The sequence below is a fragment of the Monodon monoceros genome, unplaced genomic scaffold (assembly GCF_005190385.1).
Source record: "Monodon monoceros isolate NGI ecotype Baffin Bay Population unplaced genomic scaffold, NGI_Narwhal_1 Super_Scaffold_20, whole genome shotgun sequence".
Classification (NCBI taxonomy): Eukaryota; Metazoa; Chordata; class Mammalia; order Artiodactyla; family Monodontidae; genus Monodon; species Monodon monoceros.
In genome coordinates, this window is record NW_021703777.1 from 99,094,255 (window position 1) to 99,122,065 (window position 27,811).

The following is a 27,811-nucleotide window of genomic DNA, read 5'->3' on the forward strand; positions in this document are numbered from 1 at the left end:
AGAAAGAAAGAAAGAAAGAAAGAAAGAAAGAAAGAAAGAAAGAAAGAGAGGAAGGAAGGAAGGAAGGAAGGAAGGAAGGGAAAGAAAGGAAGGAAGGAAGGAATGAAGGGAAAGAAAGAAAGAAAGGAAGAAAGAAAGAAAGAAAATATAATAAAATACAATAAAGTTATTAAAATAAAGAATTTTTTAAATTATTAAAAATTTTTTATATTTAAAAGTAATAAAAAAAAGAAAGTGCAACCAAACGAAAAAATATATCTATCAATGGTAACAAGTGCTAAAAACTATACTAAAAAAAAAAAAAAGGACAGACAGAACCCTAGGACAAATGGCAAAAGCAAAGCTATACAGACAAAAATCACACAAAGAAGCATACACACTCACAAAAACAGGAAAAGGAAAAAATATATATATTTTTTGGGAAGTCTGAGGTCTTCTGCCAGTGTTCAGTAGGTTTTCTGTAGGAGTTTTTCCATGTATAGATGTATTTCTGATGCATTTGTGGGGAGGAAGCTGATCCCCACATCTTACTCCTCCTCCATCTTGAATGTCTCCTGGACTTTTGTTTTTGAAATGTGTTTGATTACTGCTTCAATCTGCTTACTAGGGATCAGTCTATTCAGAAAATCTGGTTCTTCATGATTCAATCTTGGAAGGTTGTATAATTCTAAGAATTTATATCCATTTCATTTTGGTTATCCAATTTGTTGGCATATAGCTATTCACAGTAGTCTCTTATAACCTTTATTTTTTTTTTTTTTTTTTTTGCGGTACGCGGGCCTCTCACTGTTGTGGCTTCTCCCGTTGAGGAGCACAGGCTCCGGACGCGCAGGCTCAGCGGCCATGGCTCACGGGCCCAGCCGCTCTGCGACATGTGGGATCTTCCCGGACCAGGGCACGAACCTGTGTCCCCTGCATTGGCAGGTGGACTCTCAACCACTGCACCACCAGGGAAGCCCCCTCTTATAATCTTTTGTATTTCTGTGGTATTTGTTGTAACTTTTCTTTTGTTTCAGATTTTATTTATTTAAGCCTTCTCATTTTTTCTTAGTATATCTAGCTAAAGGTTTACCCATTTCATTTATCTTTTCAGAGAAGCAGGTCTTATTTTCATTCATCTTTTTCTGTTGTCTTTTTTTCTCTATTTCATTTACTTCTGCTCTAATTTTTAGTATTTTCTTCCTTCTACTGACTTTGGGCTTTGTTTTCTCTTCTTTTTCTAGCTATTTTATGTATAAGGTTATATTATTTATTCAAGATTTTTCTTATTTCTTGAGGTAGGCCTGTATTGCTACCTTCCCTCTTAGTACTGCTTGGCTGCATACATAGGTTTTGGTATGTCATATTTTTATTTTTATTTGTCCTCATGTGTTTTTTTTTTATTTCTCCTTTGAATTTTTCCATTAACCCAATATTTGTTCAGTAGCATGTTGTTTAGTCTTATGTTCATTTGTCTATACAGGTTGTATCCTTTTCTTCTCCCCCTCATATTTTTGTTGCCACAAAAACTTCCCTTTTTATGTTGTGAGTTCATTACCAAATTTAAGTAGCTATAGTTATTTTTAATGTTTTTTCCTTTAACCTTTATGCTATAATTAAGTGTTTAACAACCTATTCTGATATAGAGTTGCAATTTTCTGATTCTCTCTATTTATCACATTACTCAAAGTTTTGTATACTTTTACCTTTTTGTTTCAAGTAGAAGAGCTCCTTTCAACATTTCTTGTAAGGAAGGTCTAGTGGTCATGAACTCCCTCAGGTTTTATTTGTCTAGGAAAGCCTTTATTTCTCCTTTATATCTGAAAGATAACTTTGCTGGATAGAGTATTCTTGGCTCACAGTTTTTATCTTTCAGTATTTTGAGTATGTCATTCCTTTCTCTCATGGCCTACAGAGTTTCTGCTGAGAAGTCTGCTGATAGCCTAATGGGAGTACCTTTGTAGGTTACTGTCTTTTTTTTCCCTGACTGCCTTTAATACTCTTTCTTTATCATTGACTTTTGACAGTTTTAATATAATGTGTCTTGGAGAAGGTCTTTTTGCATTAAGATAATTAGGTGTTCTATTAGCTTCGTGGACTTGTATATCCAGTTCCTTCCTCAGGTTTGGGAAGTTCTCAGCTATTATTTTTTTAAATAAGCTCTCTACTCCCTTCTCCCTCTCTTCCTTTTCTGGTATACCCGCTATCTTATGGTGCTTTTTTCTAATGCAATCAGATAATTCTTATAGAATTTGTTCATTTTTTAAAAAAAATCTTAGTTCTCTCTCCTCTTCTACCTGAATCATTTTTAAATTTCTATCTTTGAGCTCACTGATTCTCTCTTCCACATTATCTGCTCTATTCCCAGTGCTTTCTAATGTATTCTTCAGCTCATTTATTGAGTTCTCAAGCTCCAGAATTTCTGTTTGATTATTTTTTAGAGTTTTAGTCTCTTTGGTAAAGTATTCCTTCTGTCATTGGTTTTATTCCTGAGCTCATTGAATTGCTTTCTGAGTTTTCTTATGGCTTGTTGAGTTTCCTCGTGACAGCTATTTTTAACTCTACCAGTTAGATCACAGTCTCCTGTGACTTAAATTTGGTTTCTGGATAATTGTCATATTCATTTTGTGATACTGTGTTACCACGGTTTTTCATGGTGCTTGATGAGTTGTTCCTCTACCAGTGCATTTGAAGTAGTAAACATCTCTCTTGTTTAGGTAAAGCTTTGTTTACTTTGATTCTAACAGTTCCACAGATTGGTAATTAGAGACCTTTCTTTTGTTTTTCGGCAGGTGCTGCTATACCACGTTTTTGTTTTTTCTTATCTGAGCTGCCTATTTGAGAATCAGCAGTTTCCACCCTCCACTGCCTCTACCAGAAATTTCACTGGTGCCCTTGTCATTGCAGCTTATGCCTCTGGGATCACTGGTGCCTTGCTGATGTCAATGTCACTGCTGCTGCTGGCATCTTCATGTCCAGTGTTGCTTGAGTTATCAGCAATGCTACTGTAGCAAGGGATGGGGAGCCATGGGCAGGGGGTGCCAGAATCACACGCACACCTGGCGTTTGCAGGTCCTGCTGCTGCTGCTGCTGCCCAGTTCCTTGTGGCCATGGGCACCACTGTAGCCAGGAAATAAGAGTCGTGTACCACCTCTGCTGTTGCCACCAGGTTTTCTGGGGGTCAGGATTATGGGCACCACCTCTACTGTTCCCCTGATTCTACCCTCTCTATGCATTCCGATCTACCTACCTTCAGATGTACAAACATGTGGATCTCTCTGGAGTCCTGGTGTCTTGGGCAGAGGAAGCTTTGTTGAGTTATGGATGTTTTACTAGTTGTAGATTGAAGGGGAGAGACAAAGGGAGTGTCTCACACCATCATAACGCTGATGTCATTCTAGGGATAGCATTAGAATTCTGCCTACTACAAGAATTTAACTGCCTCAGATCCCAGACTCTCAAATCTTTAACTCCAAGCTAAGAGAATCCGTATTACGCCCCTAGCTAGCATGGTAGTCTATAATCTTTGTCATTATTGTACCTTTCTTTGACTCACTCAAACGTTCCCTCCTTAGGGAAGGAAATTAGCAGCAGTCCTCGACGAAGCAAAAGGCCACACAGATGAGGACTATGAAGACCTTGAGCTTCACATGGTAGAAGCATGGCAATCAGTGAAAATTTTACCAACCAGGCCTATAAAGGAATCTGAATATGCGGGTAACATTTGGGGGCTGAAATCTGAAAATGCATGTCCGTGCTGCAATAATGCATAGCAACTAAAGCTGCAGGTTCTGAATTAAACAGTTCTAGTTTAAAATCATGCCTCTATGTCTTATTAGCTGTGTGACCTTGAGCAAGCATCTAAAAATCATTTTCTCTATCAGAAAACAGGGTTCATAATAAGAGAACTTACCCCCAGAGTTTTTTTTGAAGATCACATGTATGATGCATGCTGAGTTCTCACCAGAGGACTTAACACAGAGTCAGAGCTCTGTGACTATTGGTTATTATTATCATGATGCTCATCTTAAGTCCTAGAAACAACTGATGAGCATGACAGAACATTGACCAGCAGGAATGTGGGCAACATCCCTGTTAAGACAAAGTTTGCATAGAGGAGATTACAGTAAAAGGGAAGACTTTTTAATATGGCTGATATGTTTTGCCAGTAACCAGCATATGAGTGCAACTAGGGCATGGCAGCAAAGCCAAGCTTTTTAAGAGAAAGAAGAGCTTATTACAAACCCACCTTTGCCTCTTTCTAACTGGGGTGCTTTGGGCAGCTCCAGCAAGTTCTCTGAACCTTAGGTAAAGCACACTGCTGTAAGGGAAAAGAGAAAGCATTTGTGATTTCTGAGAGCCTGATCTACTGAAATGACTCTACTGGGGAGAATCACCCTGTAAATAATAATGATATTCCTTTCTTCATTTACTCAGCAAGCATTTACTGAGTATCTACTGTGTGCCAGTTATCACATTAAGATTGATCAAGCGACATAAAGATAAACAAAGCATAATCCATGTTCTCAGGAAGGTCACAATCTAATGGCAGAAAGACAGATAAACAGATAAGCATGATAGAATAAGTTAAGTAGATAATGTATATAATTATGTTAAGTATATAATTAAGCATATGTTAAGTATATGACATGGAAAAGAGAGCCAGGGGTGGTGTGCAGGTGTCTAGGAAGATTTTCGAAGGGCATGACACAGCCCAAGCCTTGACAGATGAGTAGAATTCTCCAAGTGGATAAGAGAATGAAGAATGTTCAGGTCCAGACTTTGACATTTACGTGTATGGACCAAGAGGAGTGACTTCTCCTCTTTGAACCTCAGTTTCTTCATCCGTTAAGTGGAAGTAGAATTACTTGCCTTATACCTATATTGTGATGATTCAATGAGTTTGTAGATAGGCAAATAGTTTATAAATTATAATATGCTGAGCCATGTAAAGTATGACCTTAAATTTTTTCTCTTCTCACAGATACACGTTATTTCAAGGGTGTGATGGACACACCCCTTTCCTTAGATGCCAAGACCTCTATCCCCACAGACAGGCAAACCCGGATGAGGCTGGAAGAAGTAAGTAAAGGCTTGACCGTATGAACCAAACATATGGAGAGCACATCCTAGCAGCCAAGAGCTTCCCCATCTCTCATTCCCAAGGCATCTTGTTAGGTGATGAGCAGGCCAAGCTCAGTGAGGTGCAGGGGGATTAGACTGGTGGGATCATGGTCCTGTAGAGTAAGCCTAGAAAGGAGAAGAATATTTGTTGAAGATTTTCTGTGAGCCAGGCATCAGGCTTTCACCTGCACCTCATCTAACGCTCATCCTGTTCTCTGGAAGCAGAATTTAAACTCAAAGCTTTTTGATAATAACATCATTTTGCCCAGATTTTAGGCCCAAAGATTCCAACTGCTAATTATGTGGTAATAAGTAGTCAGCCTTCCATATCTGCCAGTTCCCCATCTGCAGATTCAACCAAGGATTTAAAAAAACAAAAATTTCACAAAGTTCCAAAAAGGAAAACTTGAATTTGCCACACGCCAGCAAGTATTTACGTAGTATATACATTGTATTTACAACTATTTACATAGCATTTACATTGTATTCGGTATTATAAGTAATCTGGAGATGATTCAACCAACCAAGGATTGAGTAGTACCATAGTATGTACTTAGTGAAAAAAATCCAAGTGTAAGTGGACCCACACAGTTCAAACTCGTGTTACTCGTGGGTCAGCTGTATACAGGAGTATGTGTGTAGGTTATTTCCAAATACTATGTTATTTCATATAAAGGACTTGAGCATCCACAGATTTTTATATTCATGGGGATTCCTGAAACCAATCCCCTACAGATACCAAGGGACGACAGTAAGTCAAACAACCTCTCTGAGCCTCTTTGTAAACCCATCTAAAAAATAAGAATAAAAATCTCTGCCATGCTTACTTCAAAAAGCTGTTGAGACCACAAAAGATAATCTTAGGAAAATATCTTGTAAATGTAAATGCTCTAAACACATATAGAATTTTATTTGTAATAACACTTTTGCTAATGTTTAATTTTCTTAATGCATAAATGCATAAAATACAAATTAATCATCCCTGGGGTTGCAGGGCTATTAGTCATAACATTTTGGGTGTATTTCATGTCAATGTTTTCTATGCTGATATGTTTTGTGCAAGGGAGTCCTTATTACATAGCATACACCAGCTTTCTTTCCTTTTCACATTAACTTTCCGTCATAAAACAATCTCTCATGTGACAAAACAAGCATTAATAAGCATAATCTTTACAGATACATCACTCTCCATTATAAGATTTTTAATTATTTTACTTAACCACTGAGTGAAAACATTTTAAATGGTTTTAGTACATATTGTTAAATTTCTTCCTGAAAAATCATTTCAATTTACCCTCCCGGAAGCCCTATGTTGGAATTTCCACCTCATAGAATTCTCACCAAAACTGGATATTACATTTTTAATCATAATTTAAAAAAACAAAAAAGAGATTTCACTGTTCTTTTTTTAAATCTGTAGCACATTTATTAGTGAGTCTGAACATGCTTTTGAATATTTATAACACATCTTCCTTGTGCATTATCTGTTCAAATAGTTTACCTACTTAACTTGAGGGTTTCTGTTAAATATTGACAAGAAAAGGATACTACAAATTTTACCAAATAATATCATTTACACAGAACACAGCCAATAGAGATTGGGAGAGCAAGATGAGGGATAAAATACTGAACACTTCCTCTTTACACAGACACCAAGCTAAACACTTGAATCATTCACTCAACAAATTCACTCAAGACATATGTGTTGGGTGCCTGCCATGGACCAGACAAAATTATAGGCATCGGTAAACCACCAAGGCCCTGCTCTCATGAAACTTACATCTAGTGGGAGGAGGCCTGTGATAAATAAATAGATAAATAATAGATACAAAGACAATATGTCAAGTGATGAGTGCTTTGAAAAAATAATGAAAGCAGGGCACTCATGGAAGGTCTTTCAGAGGATAGATGGCAATGAATGAATGAATGAATGACATTTAATCCTTAAAATGACCTTGCAAGACAAACGTTATAATCCCTATTTTAATGGCTCCAATACTTACCTTCTCTGAGCCTTTACTGTCTCAGCTATAAAAACTCATAGCTTTATGATAATACATACAAAACACAGTGCCTGGCACAAAGCAGTCCATTACTAAATGACACCTCCATGAGGACAGGGACCATTTTAGCCCCAGTACCCAGCACAGTGCCTTTATGTAAGAAGTTTTCAACAGATGTGGGTTAATTGGATAGAAATGAACAAACAAACTCTCAGTCATTTGATCTGAACCTTGAAATACGAATAGCCTGAAATATTAATAGGAAAAGAGACACAGTCTTCTTTCCCAGTTTGATTTCTATTCACATGGAACCCTTATTCCAGTCTGTTCCTCAAAGTTGTCACGTGAATATTTGCTACTATTCCCAAGATGTGAAACTGGGGCAGCCCCACAGAGGGCTGTTTGACAGGGAGGAGGACACTTCAGGGCTCTCATCACTAAAGCATGAAGCATATTCAGGGAACAATAGGAATTTGAGAGTCATTGGGCCAGAGGCTAAAGACACAAGTTCTTATCTGGTTATAAAGAATAGAAAATTCTGACCTAAAAAGTTAAGTTTTTCTTTCCCTAAAAATCACTGATAATCCCCCTTTCCATGTAAGTAAACCTTCATGAGAAGAATGCTTTTTAAAAAAATAATAATTCTTATTTAATTTTTTTAAAACAACTATGCCAGAATTTGTCTCCATTTGTATTACTTTATATCCTTTCATATTATCTTTGTAGCTTTCTGTTATGAATTTCTTCTTTTAGTTAGGTCACTTTGCAAGTGGAACTATAATCTCAACATATTAAGTCAAGTGAAATCTTGTGAGAAAAAGGATATGGGAGATTGAGCACAATTTTGGCCAGGAGGGAAGTTGTCTTATAAATTAATTATATAAGGACTTGGCCTCGATTCAGATAAAAAAGGAATTTTGCTTTTATAATCAATGTTTGAATAATCAAGTTTTTATGGTAAGCAGATTTTTTTTATTATAACCTCATTCTCAGGAGTTAATTCTAATTCATTTTGCACATTTATGTTGAGATTAAACTCTCTGTGAAATGGATCTTCAACAATCCTTACAGGGGCCAGTTCTTACGATGACTCCTTAGACTGGTTACAACTGTCTTAAACCCCTAGACCACTGTCCAACTTTTCATTTATTGAGCGCTTGCTGTGTACAAAGCACTATGCTCAACAATGGGGATAAAAAAAAAATTAGCCAATGCCCACAGTCTAATGGAGGAGGCATTGGCCCAAACAGGCAGTTTTGATGTAATACAAAGCGTTAAGACAGAAGTGACACAGGATGCAAAGAGCAGGGAGCTGCATCACTTAGTCCAGCCAGAGGCTTTTCAGAAGCCTTCTGGAGGAAGCAATGCAAAGCAGCCTTTGACATCAGTAACATATTGCAGTGTAGTCAGTAGTTCTGATCCGAGACCATTTTGACCCCTAGTGGTAATTTACAATGCCTGGAGACACTTTCGGTTGTCAAGACTTGGGGAGTGCTACTGACACGTACTGGGTGGAGGGCAGGGATGCCGCTCAGTATAATGCAAAAGCACAGGGCAGCCCTCACAGCAGAGAATCATCCGACCCCAATTCTCAATGATGCTAAGGCTGAAAAACTTCTGTTATAATTAAACCTGTGTTATAATATGTTGTAAACTCAGAACTGCGTGCATGTCTGAGTCTTCCTTCGCCATCCAAGTTCTTATTCCTCTTTGTTCCCTCATAATCCAGCATTGATACAGGTATAAAGTAGACACTAGTAAATATTTATTTGATAGAAAAATGGGAGTAGCGCTGGGGGAGGGGCAGGAAATATTTCTAGGCCCAGGATCCTATGCTAATGTCATCAGAGGGTACCTCCCCCTGGGGAAGATGCAATGCAAAGAAACTCTCTCATGCGAAAGATCCAAATGGATCCAAATGTTCAAAAGGGAAAATGGACATTGGCCACCAAAGGGGAAAAGAACAGAAACACTAAGGGAGCCCCATCCCTAATACCCTAATCACGCACGGCGCAGCTGAGACAGAGACAATGGAGAACCTCTCCTGCTCTGGGCTAGCAGTGGCAGGTGGGCAAGGGCATTGGGAGAGACCCGCTCTGCAGGGCAGGTGCACAGGGAAGGCTGAAAGCTGAGGATGCAACAAGAACTTTGCAAAACTCCAATAAAGATGTAAAAAAAAAAAAAGCTACTATAAAAAAATAAAATAAAAACCCAGCACACCAGCCTCCATACCCTGGCGGAATTGGAAGCTGATGGTGTGACGAAGGAAGCCATAACAACAGCAAACCCAAACCACGCTCAAGCCTTGACTAGCTTGGCCAGCAGAAGAGCCACCACTTTCCAAGCATAAATAAGGTGTTTCAATGTTCCACAGAGGAAGAGGTGGACGTTGAACATTAAGACGTGAAGTAACAGGGCGTTCAGTGACCCTTCCTCCCCATTCACCTTGGCCAACTCAACTTGGCACCAATAAAGTGTAACACTGAGACTCTCTATTAGTCAGGGTTCTCTAGAAACGTAGGTGGTAGATGATAGATAGTTAGTTAGATAGATAGATAGACAGATAGGTGATAGATAGATGATAGGATAGATACGATAGAAAGACAGAAACATATAGACATATATAGCCATAGACATATACACATACATATAAATATATTAGTGATTATGGAGGCTCAGTCCCACAATCTGCCATTGGAAAGCTGGAGACCCAGGAAAGTCAGTGGCGTAAGTTCCAGCCTGAGTCCAAAGACCTGAGCACCAAGGGAACCAATGATGTAAATCTCAGTCATCGAGGGCAGGAGAAGACCTTCGTCCCTCATCAACAGTCAGGCAGAGAGATCAAATTCTCCTTTCCCCTGCCTTTTTATTCTATTCAGGCCCTCAATGGACTGAATGATGCCCACCGGCATTGGGGAGGACAATATGCCTTACTCAGTCTACTGATCCAAATTCTAATCTCGTCTGGAATCACTTTCACAGACACACAGAAATAATGTTTAATCAAATACCTGGATACCCTGTGACCCTGTCAATTTGACACATAAAACTAACCATCGTAGACCCCAATACTGATCTAGGCTTAAAAGCTTTCAAAGGCATTGGGCATCATTAGGATGTCTCTATCGTCTTCTTTACTCTCATGCCTAATAATTGTACAGCCATCCCTTAATAGTTCAGCAACACTTTTAATACTACTAATAATGACAGCTAACAATTATTCAGCTTCATGTGTGTCACTTCCCGTTCTAGGCACATTGTCTGTCTCATGTAGTCCTGCCACCCTTGTGAGGTATCAGTTCTTTTGTTACCTCCACTTCACAGATGAGAAAACTGAGGCTTAGAAGGTTAAATGACTGGCCAGGTTCTCATAGCCAGCACATGATGGAGGTGAAATCCCAGCACGGGCATCCACACGAGGCCACACTCTGATCTGCCTGCTCCATCGCTTTCATGGACTTGATCATGTATGTTGATCTTCACAATAATTCAATGACATGATTGACTAAATATTTTCCCTATTAAAAAGATGAAAAATCTAAGGCTCATAATATGGTAAATGGTTTTCCAAAGTTTCACAGGAATAAGATTGGATTGGATCTCAAACCAAGTATTTTTATGCCAAATTACCACCTGAGGCCACTACCCTCATTGCTGGCACAGCGGTACATGTATTTACACGTATTTACACGTATTGACTGATTGCCTCCCACACTCATAAGGTGATCTATAAGAATGATGAGTCCAGGGACTTATGCCTTTATCCTTGGGAATCATCAGATTACAGTTATATACTGAGTGGCAGGTCATGAGATGATATAGTCACAGTTTAAGAAATAATGGTGCCACGTTGTCTTCTACAGGTGGAACAACCCATTTCCAGGGATATCAGAAGCCAACATGTTAAAGGTAAAGTCAAATCACAAAGTTTGAAATATAAGTATATTTGCATCTTCCTTTGCTTCCAAGATCCTCTTACATTTTTGTCCGTGGTCACAGATTTCTTCAACAAGGTTATCTATTGACTTAACCTTCATGAAATAACTAATTTTGGAAAGAGTCTCTCACGTCTTATGCCTTTTTATCACCTTACATTATTAATGAAGAAATTGATCGTGAAAAGTCATATTCCATGTTGTGCAATTTGAGAAAGAGATTGTTTTGAAACATATGGGTTGCATCAGATACATAACTAAGTTATTTCTCTAAGCATACCCCTCTGTAAAATTGCAAGATAGAAATCTAATTTTAAAATGCTGATTAATTAACATGAAAATAGATTTTAAAGCTTCAGGCAAAGCAACTCAATTTGGAGATAAAGATACAGGTAAGAACCTGAAAGGAAATAATCAATTTCAGTAGTGCTAGAAGCACAAATGGAGGACAGCCAAAGAAATTTAATTGGATCCTATACATTATAGCTTCTCTCATCATTTCCCCCAATGTCCCCATATTCTCTTACAATGTTCAGTTAGAAAAGATGACAATCCCATGATTTACATTTCCCAGTAACTGAAACATCGAAATCATCTTTTATGTGTCTGATGCTATATTCTATAACATATTATTAACATCACATTTTCTTTAATGGGAAAGTGTAATAGTTAGGGTCCTAAGAGGAAACAGATGGCACACACCCAAATTAGGATAATTTAAGGAGGTTTATTTACAAAGGAACTATTGACTAAGGTGTGTGAGGTGTAGGAGAAGAATGAGGGGTGATGCAGAAACTGGGGCCAACAGCAGTGGTGCTGTCACCACCCCTAAGCCCAAAAGGATGAGGGGACAGCTACAGAAAACCAGAAGGAGCTCACCACCTTGAGAGGAGCAGTGACCATTGGTTGAGGAACACCACCAGCCCATATGGACGTCCCAGGGTAGGACTCAAGGGAATACATGCCCCAACCTCCCTCTCCAAACTTCCTCTGATCTCCTGTTCGGACTTCCTAATGGCTGAACCCAACCTGAAACCACAGGGCAAGGTAGCCTGCATGTGCTGGTTGGTCTCCCAGGATGGAGAGTGGGGTGGAGCAGGGCGGACAAGGTGAACAGTGGACCTGGAGGCACAAAAGGAAGATATGCACAAAGGGAAGCAAGGTGGAAGGAGCAATGAGAGGAGCCCAAGCCCAGGCTCTACTACTCCCTGGCTGCGTTACCTTAAGTAAGGCACCTAACCTTTCCGAGTCTTACTTTCCTCCTCTTGATATGGGAAGTGGGCAGGGCTTTTCTGACTCATCAATTCAATTGAATTAGCAGAGGCAGGAAACAAGAGCTGTTCCCTATTCCATCTCTCCTCTCCATCCTTCACAGCCTGACAGATCCCTGTCTATCTTCCCTCTAGACCACTCCTAAACCCCTCAAAATAGGGGAGATTTCCTATCAGTGCCTCTTTAGTCCTTAAACACGGAAATGCCTTCCATGCACACAGCACTTGATTCAGAGCTTTTCTCCATTAACTGATGTATTTTAGTCCTTAGAAGACCACGTGAATTATGTAGAGGAAGTTTTTTCATGCCTCTTGACAGAGAAAAGGAGCAGAGTACAGAGGCATCCCAGAGCAGATCATAATCATTTGTTATATAAATGTCTTAGGTCCTAATAGAAGCTTTATAGGCAATTGATTGAGAAATGACTCCTGGTGAGAACGCAGACAAGAAATGGATTTCACAATTCCCCGCTTTTTTTAATAGTTCACTATAGACATGCACCTTCATTTCTTTGATTGCAGAATCTTCTTTGACCACTATTCTACATATATTAATATGTCTGTGTCACTATCAGGATGGTTCTAATTCCAATTCCAACATATGCAGGGGGGCAGTTTCCACCCACGCACCATCAAGCAATTCTCTGGATACCAGCTGGGTATCCTACAATTCAACCCAATTCTCACACTATCCACCCAGAGACAGCACCAAATTCTACAAGTTAAGGGCTCAGTGCTACCAGACCATACCTCACCACCACTTCAGATGCCAGTCACAAGCCCAGATTGTCACCTGTGTTTCTATAGATGGGAGGTTCCAACCACTCCCTCCTTGGGTTCTATTAATTTGTTAGAGTGGGTCACAGAACTCAGAGAAACATTTTACTTATTAAATTACCAGTTTATTGTAAAAGGATATAACTCGGGAACAGTCAGATGGAAGAGACATATAAGGGGAGGTATGAGGAAAGGGCAGGGATCTTCCATGCTTCCTGAATCTCTCAAACTCCAAACTTTTGGGGTTTTATAGAGGCTTCATTACACAGGCATGGTTGATTAAATCATTAGCCATTGTGGACTGAACTCAATCTCAAGCCACTCTCCTCTCCCTGGGGCAGGTGGTGGGGGAAGGGGAGGGTAGACGTAGGGGACTGCAAGTCCTTCTAACCCTTTGATCCCATGGTCTTCGGCTAGGCACCACTGACAAACAGTCCCCATCATTAGATGGAGTCCAAAAGTAAGTCACCTCCTTAACATAACAAAAGACACCTTGATAGCTCTCATCACTATGAAATTCCAAGGGATTTAGGAGCTCTGTGCCAGACACAGGGACAAGGACCAAATATATATTTCTTATTATAAATCACAACTATTCATCCATATATTCATCTACACTTTGCCTCAGCTTACAAATATTTGGAGCCGTCAACAAAAACTTGCATGGTAAAATGGAAGAAAAATTTTTTAAATCGTAGGAAGTATCTAGATAGACTGTAAGACTAAGGCAAAGATAAAATTCAGGATGTTCGGGCACACATCACTACATTCTATTACAATTAGACTGCTAGTTTTTCTCTAAGCTTCCCGGTAACCTAAGCAAAAAGGCGATCAGGCTTTTTTTATGTGAAATTAATTACCCCAAATTAAAAAAGAGCAAAGAAATTCCTCCAGGAGTGCAAGAAAGACACATCTTTCAGAGCTAAGTTAGTGCTGTCAATTTTGTAAGGGTTGTTGGCTGATATCCAAGTAGCATGGCTATAAAATATGACTTTTTTTAAAGCAGACCCCAATGTAAACTGAAATCATAACTGCAGAGAGGACCTCAGTGAAAGCAAGACTCACAGGAGTTGAGCTTGTAGGCTGCATGGAAAATTTCTTCAATAAGAGCTATATCTTTATGTCTTCTTTTCCTGCACTTCCATAATTGATGGTTTTGTATTACCACCAAGAGCTCTAAGGTACTGTACAGAGAAAGGAGATGGAAAGGGGAAAAGTAATATGAATACCCCCATTTTTTGGATCAGTCATCTTGCTGGAAAATGCTTGAATGATTTATGTGTTTATTATAAAATTCTGTATTTTTGATGCAAACGCATTCTCAGATAATTTATTCATTCTCACAAAATGTCATAGAGAAAAACATATTGCGTGGTTCAGTAATGGCAGAATTTTATGGTGGTATTTTTCATCAAGTTGAGCAGTTGTAGATTTATGTTAATGTACATTTCATATTATTTTTCTTGCAATCATATTCTGACATTATCTGGAAACTGTCAGATTTCAAGAACTTATCTTCCCTGAAACTTGGTATTTTTCTTTTTTTTTTCATTCCTAAAAATGGGTAAAAGTTTATTTGGAGGCAAAGTATGTATATAGTGTAAGTTGTTTATGATGAACCATTAATTAGCATTAACCACAGTTGCAGAAGAAATTGTCTCTTTTCAGGTGAAGATAGCTGTAATATTCAAAAATGGTGTGGCTTAGCTTCTTAATGCTGAGAATAAGTGAGCCTAAAATGAGTTTCTCTTTGCCTTCCATGTGAACCAAGCACAAACTCTAAACCAGTTTCCTTTGAGGTAAAAAGCATATCATATACAAGAATGAATTTATAATGAAATACAATAAACTATCCATGAGAATAAGAAGGAATTATGCATAGATGGCTAAACATGGATATCCAGAAACATGAGCTTGGTTGAAAAGAAGCAAGATAGAATTCTACATAATGCCATCAAAAGACCTTTCTACTAGTTTGATTTTATTCGAATTTAGATGTCAAAGAGTTTAGAGTTAGTCTGGTTTTACCCCCTCATTTTATGCCAAGAAGGCTGGCAAGAGAAGGGGCTCACTCAAGGTCACAGAGCAAGCGGTCCAAGCCTGGACCAGAACTCAAGTTTTGTCAACTATGGCAATGTTTCCATGGTTTTACTATATTTGCTAGTATCTAAAATGTTTTCTGCAAACTCTCCCTGTTCCCTGATTTCCCACTCATCCAAACTATGCAATTTTTAGTGCAAAAGACATGAATTGAGGGATGATACTGTCCTCTAGTGGCAGAACACGGCAACACAAAACATCACAAAGAATGGTGGAATTTGCCATCCTATAGATTATTTCCTTAACAAATGACAAGCTTTAGGCCCCAGGCCTAGAAATGATAAGAAATAAATTTAAGATTATTCTCCTACTATTTTAGATTTAAATTTATTTCAGACACAGCCAGTGGCTCAAAAGTGATAGAGGTCATATACCCTTATTTGGGAGCAAAAAAGAAAGAAAGAAAGAAAAAAGAAAAGTGAGAGAGGCATTGATACAATATTCAGTTCAAAGCCAATGTTATAAATGTTGTAAAATCACTCATTAATGGAACTACAGGACAGTATTTTGTCTCACCAACACACAGAGAAAAGAAAAAACGTTTGAGTAGCAAATACACTCTTCAATAGTGAAATATAAAGTAGCCACAATTAGAAGAACTGAAAACAAGGCAGTTACAACATCGTGTGATAACTGCCAGGGGAGAATGCCACTTCTATTCAAAATCACTTGGTGCCAGGGCACTGAGTCACAGAAGACCTTAGACCACGAGGAGTCCACAGTCTGGTCGGGTCTATACGAAGTGTTGTTGGAACTCAAAAAAGTACATACATACTTAATTCGGCCCCTGCAGAAGAACTGTGAGTCCTAGGAAGGATTCACACAGCAACGGACATTGGGCTGAGGTGTGAGACAATGACCCCAGGGGAAGTTAATTATGTTTGAGATGTAGCAGCAGTTAAAATATGGTTGCATGAATGTTAGATTTGGGGACAAGGAGACCTGCGTTCAAATCCCAGCATTACCGCTTTCCAAATGTGAAATCTACAAGGAACATAACCTCTCTAAGTTTGTTTCCTTATCTCTAAAAGGGAGGAAACGCACCTACATTGTAATACATCTGTCTGTTTTAAAGTTTATAACCAACGCAAATCCTATAGCATGGTTATTGACACGTGATGGACACTTGACAAAGGGATACTGAACTGAACTAATGGTTTCTGGAATTCATTCCTCCCTCTTTTACCCTCTGCCGTTCTCCCTACACTGGAATGTATTCCTGCCTCTCTGTGTAGGCTGAAACCATCTCATGCTCTATCTACTTTGGTGTGGAGCATACACAATAAATCTGTTATAAAAATAAGCTCCTCGATCACAAAGACCAAAGTTTACTAAACATTGTTTTCCTTACAGTAAACACATAGCACCGTGCTGAGCACATAGTGGATGCATAGTAAACACTAAAGTAACTCTAAAATTTAACCCATTTTAATAAAAGCATATTAGATAAGCATGGCAGGCTGTCATAGGACCAACTAGAGACGAGCCTGTGATCCTCAGCCATGCGATCCCATTAGGTAGAGGCCTGCAAGAGGCAAGTCAAGAAGCCTGGTTGCTTCTGGCTCTGTCTCTGTCTGTGCTATGAATTTCTTAGTGCAAGTTCACATGCCCGATGAACAGGAAGGCCAAACAAACTGAAACATAGGAGTTTGGAGCAGAAAAAGGTTTATTGCAGGGCCATGCAAAGAGACTGATGGTTCATCCTGTAAAAAACCTCGAGCTCCTGAAGGGTTTCAGCAAAGCATTTTTAAAAGCCAGGTGAGGGGGTGGGCGGTCACAGGGTATGTGATCAGCTCATGCACAGTTCTCTGATTGGCTGATGGTGAAGGAACAGGGCAGTGTCACAGGGGTTAACATTATCAGTCCTTAGGCTCCAGGAGGCCTGGGGGCTGTGTGCTCATGGTCATCAAGTAGTTAACATCTTCCATGTGGTGCAGGGTTTTCACATCCGTAAAAAAAACTCAGGAAATGTGCATCAAATACTCTTATCTATGTACTTCACACAGAAGATAAAGCAGAGGATATGGGGGAAGGCCTGTCCCAGGAAGATCCCATAGGGTCCTGCTCCGTTACAAATTTAGGCAAATGATATTCCCTTACTGGCCTTTAATATCCCATCTGTAGAAATGTGGGAGAACACAACAGCCTCTAGCATTTTGTGAGTCCATGGATATGGTTCATACATACAAATCCACCCACCCCACTGCCCATGTCATCGCCTCTGAAGCCTCAATCCTCCCCTTCACCCTGCCTGCCCACCTTTCCTGAGACACCCAGGTCAGTGGAAAAGATGTCTCCTGGGCTTGCTTAGGAAAGATGCTTCTATCCCACATCTGTCACTAACAAGGTGCAGCTGTTGACATACATGTTCCTAAGAAACTGCACTTTCCAACCTTATTTGAGGAACTGTTAAATCTGGCAGGTCCCTCCCACATCCTTGGCTTTGCCTAACATAATCCCTCCCCACTCAACCCAAAGAATGGTTTCAGCAATTTACTGCTGGAATTAATTTCTGAAAGTTTCCACAGACGTGGAGAGGTTTCTCAAACAGGCCTTGTGAAATAGGCACTAGCCACCTGGATCGTAAGTTGCTCCTTTGGATGCTTCCGCAATTAATCATCAGGACGTGAAATCCTAAAGCTTCACTTTTATACATCATAAAACTTTTAGACATAATAAATACTGCGACTGAGGCCAGGTTTTATCCAATTTTGTTCAGAGTCTACGTCTCTAATTACAGAACATTACACTGATGGTATGTTTCCAAAAGCGTTGATTGTGATGATCATATTTCATAGATAAAGGGTATTGCGTATATTTAGCACAAATTGACTAGGAGCTAATTGAAAAACAAGTATTATTTTATTTAAGCTTGGCCATCCAAGGAACTGCACTTCATTATCTGCATTTTACAGACATGGAAACAAGCCCAGAACATTTAAATAATGTGCCCAAGATTACTCAGTAAGTGATTGAGGGGGGATTAGAACCCAACACGAATGATTTCAAAGATCCCATTTGTGACCACTCTATTGCATCATTGTCCCTTCTATCAAGAAACAAATTCTTGGAACCCACATATCTTCTTTTCCAACCATTTAAATCACAGATGAGGATACCAAAGCTCAGAGAAGCCAAACAACTTGTAATAAGTCACATGGCACATCAGTAGTAGCACTAATACCAGATCACAAGCAGTGGTAAATGTGTAATATCCAAATCTCTGAAAAAAAGGTATGAAAACAAAGTTGGAGGACTGATGCTACTCAACATCAAGGCTTACTATAAAGCTCCAGTAATCAAGACAGTGTGGTATTAATGAAGGACTAGAAAAATAGATCAGTGGAACAGAACAGAGAACCCAGAAATAGACCCCCATAGAGTCAACTGACCTTTGATAAAGAAGCAAAGGCAATACAATGGAGCAGAGGTAGTCTTCTCCATAAATGGTGCTAAAACAATTGGATATCCACCTACAAAAATATAAATCTAGATACAGATCTTACACCCTTTGCAAAAATTAACTTGAAATGCGTCATAGACCTAAATTAAAAATCAAAACTATAAAACTCACAGAAGATAGCATAGAAAACCTAGATAACCTTGGGTATGGTGATGCCTTTTTAGTTACGACACCAAAGACATGATCTATGATTGATAAGCTGAACTTGATTAAAATTTTAAAACTTCTGCTCTGCAAAAGACAATATAAGAGAATAAAAAGACAAGCCACAGACTGAGAGAAAATATTTGCAAATGAAACATCTGATAAAAGACTATTCTCCAAACTATACAAAGAACTCTTAAAGCTCAACAATAAGAAAACAAACAGCCCAATGGGGAAAAAAAAAAAAAATGTGTCAAAGACCTCAACAGAGACTCACCAAAGAAGACATACAGGTGGCAAATAAGCATATGAAAACATGCTCCACATCATATGTCACCAGGGAATTGTAACTTGAAACAATAATGAGATACCCCATCCATCTATTAGAATGGCCCAGATCAAAACACTGATAACAGCAAATGCTGGTGAGGATGTGGAGCAACAGGGACTCTCATACACTGCTGGTGGGAATGCAAAATAGTACAGCCACTTTGGAAGACAGATTGGCAGTTTCCTACAAAACTGAGCATACTCTTACCATGTGATCCAGCAATCACACTCCTTGGTATTTACCAAAGGAATTGAAATTTTATGTCCACACAAAAACCTACACACAGATGTTTATAGCAGCTTTATTCATGATTACCAAAAACTTGAAAGCAACCAAGATGTCCTTCAGTAGGTGAATGAATAAATAAACTGTGGTACAATCCAGACATCCCACTGTGGAATATTATTCAGTGCTAAAAAGAAATTAGCTATCAAAACACAAAAATACATGGGGGAAACTTAAATGCATATTACCAAGTGACAAAAGCCAATCTGAAAAGGCTACATATTATGTGATTCCAACTATATGACATTCTGGAAAAGGCAAAACTATCGTGGCAGTAAAAAGTTCAGTGATTGCCAAGAGTCTGAGTTGGGGAGAGAGATAAATACATAGAGCACAGAAGATTTTTAGTGAAAATACTCTGTATGATATTATAATGATGAGTACATTATACATCTGTCCAAACCCATAGAATGTACACCAAGAGTGAGCCCTTAGGTAAACTATGGTCTTTGGGTGATTATGATGTATCCATGTAGCTTCATCCTTGGTAAAAAATTTAACATTTGGGCTAGTGATGTTGATAATGGGGGAGGTTATGCATGTGTGGGAGCAGGTGATAAATTGGAAACCTCTGTACCTTCCTTCCAATTCTGTTGTAAACTTAAAACTGCTCTAAAAAAATAGTCTTTATTTTTTAAAAAAGTAATTATGCTCACCACAGACATATTAAAGGAAATATTGCATCTAAAAAAATAGTATGTACATACATACACACATAGACCTCTTATAAATTTTACTGATAAAAGGATGTATATAGCACACAGTTTTAAAATAATAGTAAAGTATACAACACTCTATCATAAATTTTATATAGCCAATTGATTTTCACAGAGTGCTTTCACTGATTTTTTCCACACTCTTGTATCTGCAGCCAAACAATGACTGCAATTGATGTAATTACATGAACAGCTTCTTAGCTGAGTCAGATGATAGCTTTTCAATATCAGAAGTATATTTCCTCAATTTTCCTCTTTTTACAATGTAATGGGACAACGTACAGACACAACACACTTTTATATTTAATTTGCTTTGTCAACATTTTCTCCATCTCTTTAAGTCTAGACAAGCAGTAAAACAATAAATCAAACCCTAATTTGCAGCATTTGCCAATTTCCATGGTGTAAATACTTCCCCTACAGCAGATTTCAAGCTACCAGCATGATCATTGAACAGGTAGTTGGGAAGAGATACCATTTTTTAGTATTTCCATCATAGACACAGTAGAGGTAAATAACTTCAACAGCATAGATAAATGTGGTAGAATAACTAGGAAGTCATGAGTTTTGAGCAGATGCTACCTTTGTTTTTGAAATAACTTAAGTGTACATTTACATAATTATTTTTTTAATAATGGCCGTGTTTGACACCTGCATTGCAAAATCTTGAAAAATTAACAACCAGCTCCTATAAGCTGGCACCAGTAACCCTCCCAGCCCCCCACCCCCACCCCGAAATGCCACATGCAGGTCTCGCGATACTCTAACTTCACAGAACCCTCTGAGGTTGAGAACTTGTTCATGACTTCACCCTAACAAGTTATGGAGGTAATAGATTCTACAGCAATGCTGTGTTCAGCTCACTACATTATCTCCCAAGAAGCAATACATTTTTCAGCAGAAGTGAAAACTGCCTTACTGCAGACTGAAGAGCAAAATAAGGACACAGTCTCGGCAGATGGTGCTAATTACACATGCAGCCAACAGATGGCGAGCATGCCAGCCTCCTCCTAGTGAAAACTGCTTGACTGAATGTCAAGATGCGAACTATCTCGAATAACAACTCTTTGGGTCTTCTGATGGGACAGGGAATTTTTCATAGCATTTGGGGTATTTGTGTACCTCCTCAGGAGGGTCGATTGCCATTTTCCCTCTAATCTTCCATTACACAATAATACTAGTTACAGTGGGGATGCATTCAAAGCCATCACGTGAACTTCATCAATTCATTTATTCCACATACGAAGTCCCATGAAGTATGAGTAAACATGTCTCACTTTTCCAGATGAGAAATTGCAACCGTTCCTCGATCCATTTGTTTATTTCATTAATATTTATTGAGATCCTGCCATGACCCTACCCATAGTAGTAGCAGAATCAAGGTTCAAACTCAAGAAACTCAGCTCCAAATCTCATCTTCTTCCAGTATGTCAAATACCTGAGTTGTTATTACTTTCTTGAACAAGCCCCACCCCCGCAAAAAAAAATATGGTTGAATTTTATCTGAATTATTATCAAAGCTGTATGACAGTATGACAAGTTATTTCACCTGTTTGATCTAGTTTTCTCCCTCGTGGAGTCCCTGAAGTTCGTTTCTACCTCTTAGTCTATAACGTTTCAGTTATCTAAGCAATAAATAAGAGAAGCTCATGGCATAAATTACTACTGTTAGATATATTTGACATAGCTGAAGCCTTCAGGATTTTTCATATTGCATATAATATCAGGAACACATTTTAAAAAATATTTTAAACATCTTTATTGAGATACAGTGCACATACTATAAAATTCACTAATTTAAAATGTACAATTCAATGACTTTAGTATATTCATAGAATTCTGCAACTATCACCACAATCTAAGTTTAGAAAATTTTATCACCGAAAAAGAAAGCCTGTATCCATTAGAAGCCGCTCCTCAACCCTTGCCCTTCCCCAAGAAACCACTAATATACTTCCAATCTCTATGGATTTGCCCATTCTAGATTTTTAAAATATAAATGAAATCATCCAATATGTAGTCTTTTGACTTCCTTCATTGAGTACAATGTTTTAGAAGTTCATCCATGTTGTAACATGTATCAGTACTTTATTCCTTTTTACTAACAAATAACATTCCATAGTACAGACATACTTGTTTATTCTTTCATCAGTTGATGGACATTTGGGTGGTTTTTTACCTTTTGACTTTTACGAATACTGCTGTTATGAAAATTCATGTACAAGTTTTTGTATGGATGTATGTTTGCATTCCTCTTTGAGTATATACCCAGGAGTGGAATCTGCATACACACATTTTTTTTTAACTTTTTTTTTTTTTTTTTTTTTGGCTATGTTGGGTCTTCATTGCTGCGTGCAGGCTTTCTCTAGTTGCGGCGAGCAGGGGCTACTCTTCGTTGTGGTGCACATGCTTCTCATTGCTTTTCTTGTTGCAGCGTGAGGGCTCTAGGGCGCGTGGGCTCAGTAGTTGTGGCTCACAGGCTCTAGAGCACAGGCTCAGTAGTTGTGGCACACGGGCTTAGTTGCTCCACGGCATGTGAGATCTTCCTAGACCAGGGTTCAAACCAGTGTCCCCTGCATTGGCAGGTGGATTCTTAACCACTGCGCCACCAGGGAAGTCCCCACACACAGTTTTTAAATGAGGGGGTTACTAACTGATGCCAGGGAAAACCTTACATTATAATGAAGGCACACGACTCACAGACGGTGTAGGGAAAAGATGCACCACCATTAAGGCAAAGTTCTCACCACAGCCTACAAGACCCTGTGTGATCTGGGCACCCCTCCACCTCCACCACCACCGTGGGGACAGTAGTGCCCCTTTGTGCTCATCCCACCTCTGAGTCTTTGCACTTGCTGCTCCACCTGTCAGTGATACTCTTGCCCAGGTGTTCATATGGTGTGTTCCCTCACTTTCTTCAAGCCTCTGTTCTCATCACCTATCCACAAAGGCCTTCTGGGGTCTGTCTGAAAAATAGTAGCCCCGTCCGCCATCTCTCACTCACCCTACTTCATTTTTCTTTGTAGCACCTGTCATCACCTGACATCATATACTTTTGTTTATTTCTTTTCTATCTCCTACCACTGGAATGTAAGTTTACATGAGAATAGCAACTTTTTTTGACATTATATTCCCCAAAACCTACATCAATAAATGTATTAAAAATGAATCCATGCCTGACATACACTACAGCCTCAATAATAAGTAAATGAATAAAAGCAAGATAGATGTCCTTTTCTAAACTCACAGTCACTGAAGCAAATGGGATACATATCTGTGAAGCAATAAATGGAATGTTCCTATTGAATTCCAGATGCTCAGTCTTTTTATTGAATTTTTTTTCCAGTGAATTGAATTGATCCCCAGTAATTATAGTGGTAGCTATGAAAAAAGATGTCTTAGACAGCCAACATCTAGCTTCACAGGGAAAGTCATCAGAATAAGCCATAAGGTAGTTCCACAGGGAGCTCTACTGCTGAAGCCAGTGCACAATAAAATGAGGGCAAGTTAGTTTTGTTTTCTAATTTTATGCCTTAAAGAAGCATCCTGTGGCCTAAGTTTTTTAGTAATATCATTGAAATAACCAAAGATCTAACATTAACTAGGTGGCCACAGTTGTTGAAATACGTTCTGGGTCATATTTTGTGTTCTTACAATGCCTGGAACATCTACGATTCGTGTCTTCCATCAGTGTTTGAATTCACGCAGAGAAGTCTATCCTTTCTGTTTAAAAGTGTTTTCCAAGAACAAAATAGGGAGAATGGTAATTTTGTTCAATGAAGTAGTTATTTTTAGACCTGGAAGAACCCTTAAAATCATCCAGGACAGTATATGTTGTGTTGTGCTGTTTTTGGCCAGCTGGACCTTTCCCCAAAAGAAATCTTAAGAGGAGATCCAGTGGGAAGTGAGTGGAGGTAGAGTCCCGCCAGTGACATGGGGTGATGAACCAGAAACCAGCCGCCCCGTCCTGCAGTCCTGCAGTTTCCTTGGGAGTCCCCAGGGGGACCACAATGGACTCTTCATAGCAAAGTTAAAAAACACAGATTTAATCCAACCTTGTTGTCTCACAAATAAGGAAAGGAGGCTCAGCCAGTGTTCAGTTGAGTTTTAAGTCTCCGACAATAAGATACAGACATTGTCTCACTGACTCCTCCCACCCCCTATAAAGCAGCATTTATTAGGTCACATCCATTTTTACAGATAAGTGAGCATTGCTTCCTCAAAGAGCTTTTTCTGACACCCCAGACTAACTTAAGTCTCCTGTGTGTCCCTTCAATACCATGCCCTTCTCTTCTTGAAATTATCATCACGATTTTAATAGTGTTTTCAGTGCATGTCTACCCTCTTAGTTATAAGCCCTATGGCAGCAGGGACAGTGCCTCTCACCTTTCCAATTATGTCCCCAGAACCTGGAACTTGGCCTGTAAACAGAACAACTGTAAACACTTTGAGGAGAAGGATCGTGTTGTGTTTGTCTTTTTAATCCCTAGTGCCTGGTCCTGTGCACAGTTCAGAGTAGCAGCTCAATAACCGTCTTTGAGTAGAATTAGATTGTGGAAATAAAACTACCTAGAAGCTGGGAAAATCCTTTCCGGGCCTCATTCAGGCTGTTCTAGGATTGGGTGGTCTTGGGCAATTGTCCTACCTAGTTTGTCCTTAATTTTATCATTCGTAAAATAAAACAGTTGTTTTCTGGGGTCTTAGAAAACCCTTCCATCTGGAAAATTTCGTGATGCTATTTTCCTCTGCTTGGAAATGTCCGATGAAGGTGTGAGGCAGGGACTTGAATTAACAAGATGACTGTATATATAAAAGAATGTTAATCAAGAGTTAATGGTTAAGAGAGGACCTTAAGGGTCGCACCACATGCCATGAAATCTTCATTCTACAATTTACTAACTGGGGGACTGGAGGTGAGCTACTTAACTTCCCCACACCCCAGTTTCTGCATCCAGAACAAAGGCAAGGATTGAATGAGGTCACACAACTAAAATATTTAGCATGGTGCTGGGTATCTAATAAGAGCTCAACAAATGCTCATTGGCGTTATCACCAAAATTATTCAAAGAGGAATGATTTCCATTTAAACATATGTGAAAATAGCTTGTTGACATTTTCCATAAACTCACTGATGTTCCTTCTTATGTTTTAGGAGACAAACCCACAAAGGGAAACAAGGTAAGAAAAAGCATTGAAATGCATTTGTTACCCACCCTTTGTTTTAGAAGCATAGGAATATGGACAATGTGAAAGCTTAGGTGGCACTTGAAATATATATCCTAGAAGTTTGGTTGGGATTTGTCATGTCTACCTGTAAACCAACAAATCACTAACCATTTAGCTCTGCTCAAAGAACCAGGCTTTAACTTCTGATTCTCTTTCCTTTTGCAGACTCCTTTACCACCTCCTCGGTAAGACACTGAAAATAGAACTTTGTTTTGCTATATACTTAAATGATTAGTTCTATAATTTGAGAAAGAGAAACACAAACATCTGATACTGAAAGCTAATGAGTTGGTCAATGAACAAGATTAAATGAGCCTCATTCATCCATTTAATCATTCATTCATTCACAGTCATCTATTCAATCTACCTCCACTCATCGATCTTTAATGAATGCCTTGCTTCCCTGCTTCCTGTTTCTTTCCCTTTGTTTAGTACAGAAATCTCTCCTTCCTTTTAGTACAGAAATCTGCCAGAGAGTCCTGGCACTGGGAAATGCCTTCAACGGACCTACAGTACATAAGTATATAATCATATAAGTATATATATATTTATATATATAATACATATACAAATGCAAATATTATTATACTTATATATATGGAGGCAAAAGCAACAGACGTGATTTCTTAGGCTCTGAGTTAGCCACTCCGTTGTTCTGCTTGGGCCCGCGAGGACCTCCATCACAGCACTTACTTCCCTGGCTGGTCATCTTCTCACCACTTCTCTCTCTGCCCTCCCAGAGGGAAGCATCTTGAGCCAAGGACTGTGTCTTTTTCCTTTCTGCATCTCCAGCATCTACCAACAGTGCCCGATACACTTTGTGAATGAGTGAGGGCATGGGTGAATAAATGGGTGAGTGAGGCACCCATCGACTTTGGAACATTTTCCTATTTCTTTGGGGAGATTCAAAAGCTCATGTCTTCTAGTCTGGAGCAAAGGAAAGGCTGTGATCATATTTTTACTCCAGGCCTCCTAAAACTTCAACAGATGGCAGATTGATAAAGCTATGACACCCTATAGAAAAGTACATAACACTCTAAAAAATTGAACCAGACCAAAGGGCAAGTTGCAAGGAGAGAGATTTAAGCTGATTAGAAGAATGAATATTCTGACATTCGAAGCTCCCTGTAGAGAGCTGCCACCCCCCACCCCCAAAACTGATGTTTCCAGCCCAAAGCTGAGGGCACAGCGGGCAGGGCTGTGTGAATTCCAGGTCTGAGGAGCCATCTGTGCAGCAAACCTTCTCAGGTCCCCACTGTGACTCTTCACACAGGCCGCCCATCACTCTTCCAAAGAAGTACCAGCCCCTGCCCCCTGAGCCGGCGAGCAGCAAGCCACTCTTCCCTCAGAGGTACACCTTTGCCGAAGTCCAGAGAAAGTCCAGGTGAGAGGCTTGCTGTTGCTGGTGGTGAGATGACCAGGGAACGGGTGGGCAGGGGGAAGAGAGCAACAATAACCAAACCAGTCACCTCTCTAAATGGGCTGCCCAACGTGGTGGGGACAGCCATCCCATACCTTGAGGGAAAGCATCTCAGAAACCTGTAGTTTGACTCCTTAATGGAAAATACACCTTCTTTGTAATAAAATCAGTTACTGGAAGAATGGCTCACTTACGATGTGAATTAGTTATTAAAGAAAATGTTATCATTGCCGGAACTGAAAGGGGTTCAGACTGTTTGAGGACCAATATCGGCACGCAGCTTCCCATCTCCCAGGCCGGAGAAGTATAACCGCGCACGTGAAAACCCATTTGTCAAAAACATGATTGCCTTTTTGACAAATAAATATAAAAAACCCAACCCTCTGGTATTAAGTGCTGATGCCAGAGCCCCGCTCCCAAATGTATGGGGCACCGGGCAGCCGAGCAGCCAGCTCTGATCAAAAAATGTCACAAACACGAAAGGACCTCTTTTTCTTTTCCCCGAGAGAGTTTAGATTTCCAAAATTACCTCATTTTAGAAGTCAGAACAGAGACTGGTGTTTCCCTCGTGTTGCTGCCCGGAGTGAGTGATGCTTTCTGACTGCAAGCTTGGATCAGCCGGTGAGGTGCAGGGCACTATGTTGTCAGTGAGCATTTCTCGTGCATACAGAAATTCAAAATATCAGGCACATTTGGCACTTCTGTGGAAAACCCTTTCATCACTGGTTCTGATGGCGGAACGTAAAAGAGCCGAAAATGCCATTTCCCCCTTAGTTTTTTTGGCAAATGCCTCTTCCCTTTCTGTCCTTTAGAAGCCCACACAAACATACATCTTCCATGCAGAAACCTCTCCTGCTCTTCCTCGTGCAATTTCCTCTCTCCCCTGTCCCCATCTCGAAACGCAGGTTCTCCTTCTTATAAACTAGCAGAGGAAGGGCAGTGGTTCTTAACTGGGAGCGGGGGTGGGGGGCGGAAATGTCTTTGCTCCCAGGGGAGTTCGTAGTGTCTGGAGACATTTTGTCGTGACAGCTTGGGTG

General features: G+C 39.5%; 1 protein-coding gene across 1 annotated transcript in view; it reads left to right on the forward strand.

The window, feature by feature from the left end:
* CLNK (cytokine dependent hematopoietic cell linker) overlaps positions 1 to 27,811 on the forward strand; it is a 164,995-nt gene that overhangs the window by 92,358 nt on the left and 44,826 nt on the right. The window contains exons 6-11 of the mRNA XM_029234714.1: positions 3,555 to 3,696; positions 4,964 to 5,061; positions 10,970 to 11,015; positions 25,281 to 25,306; positions 25,520 to 25,539; positions 26,628 to 26,738. Coding sequence (XP_029090547.1) covers positions 3,555 to 3,696; positions 4,964 to 5,061; positions 10,970 to 11,015; positions 25,281 to 25,306; positions 25,520 to 25,539; positions 26,628 to 26,738 — 443 coding nt within the window. The remainder of the gene's footprint in view (positions 1 to 3,554; positions 3,697 to 4,963; positions 5,062 to 10,969; positions 11,016 to 25,280; positions 25,307 to 25,519; positions 25,540 to 26,627; positions 26,739 to 27,811) is intronic.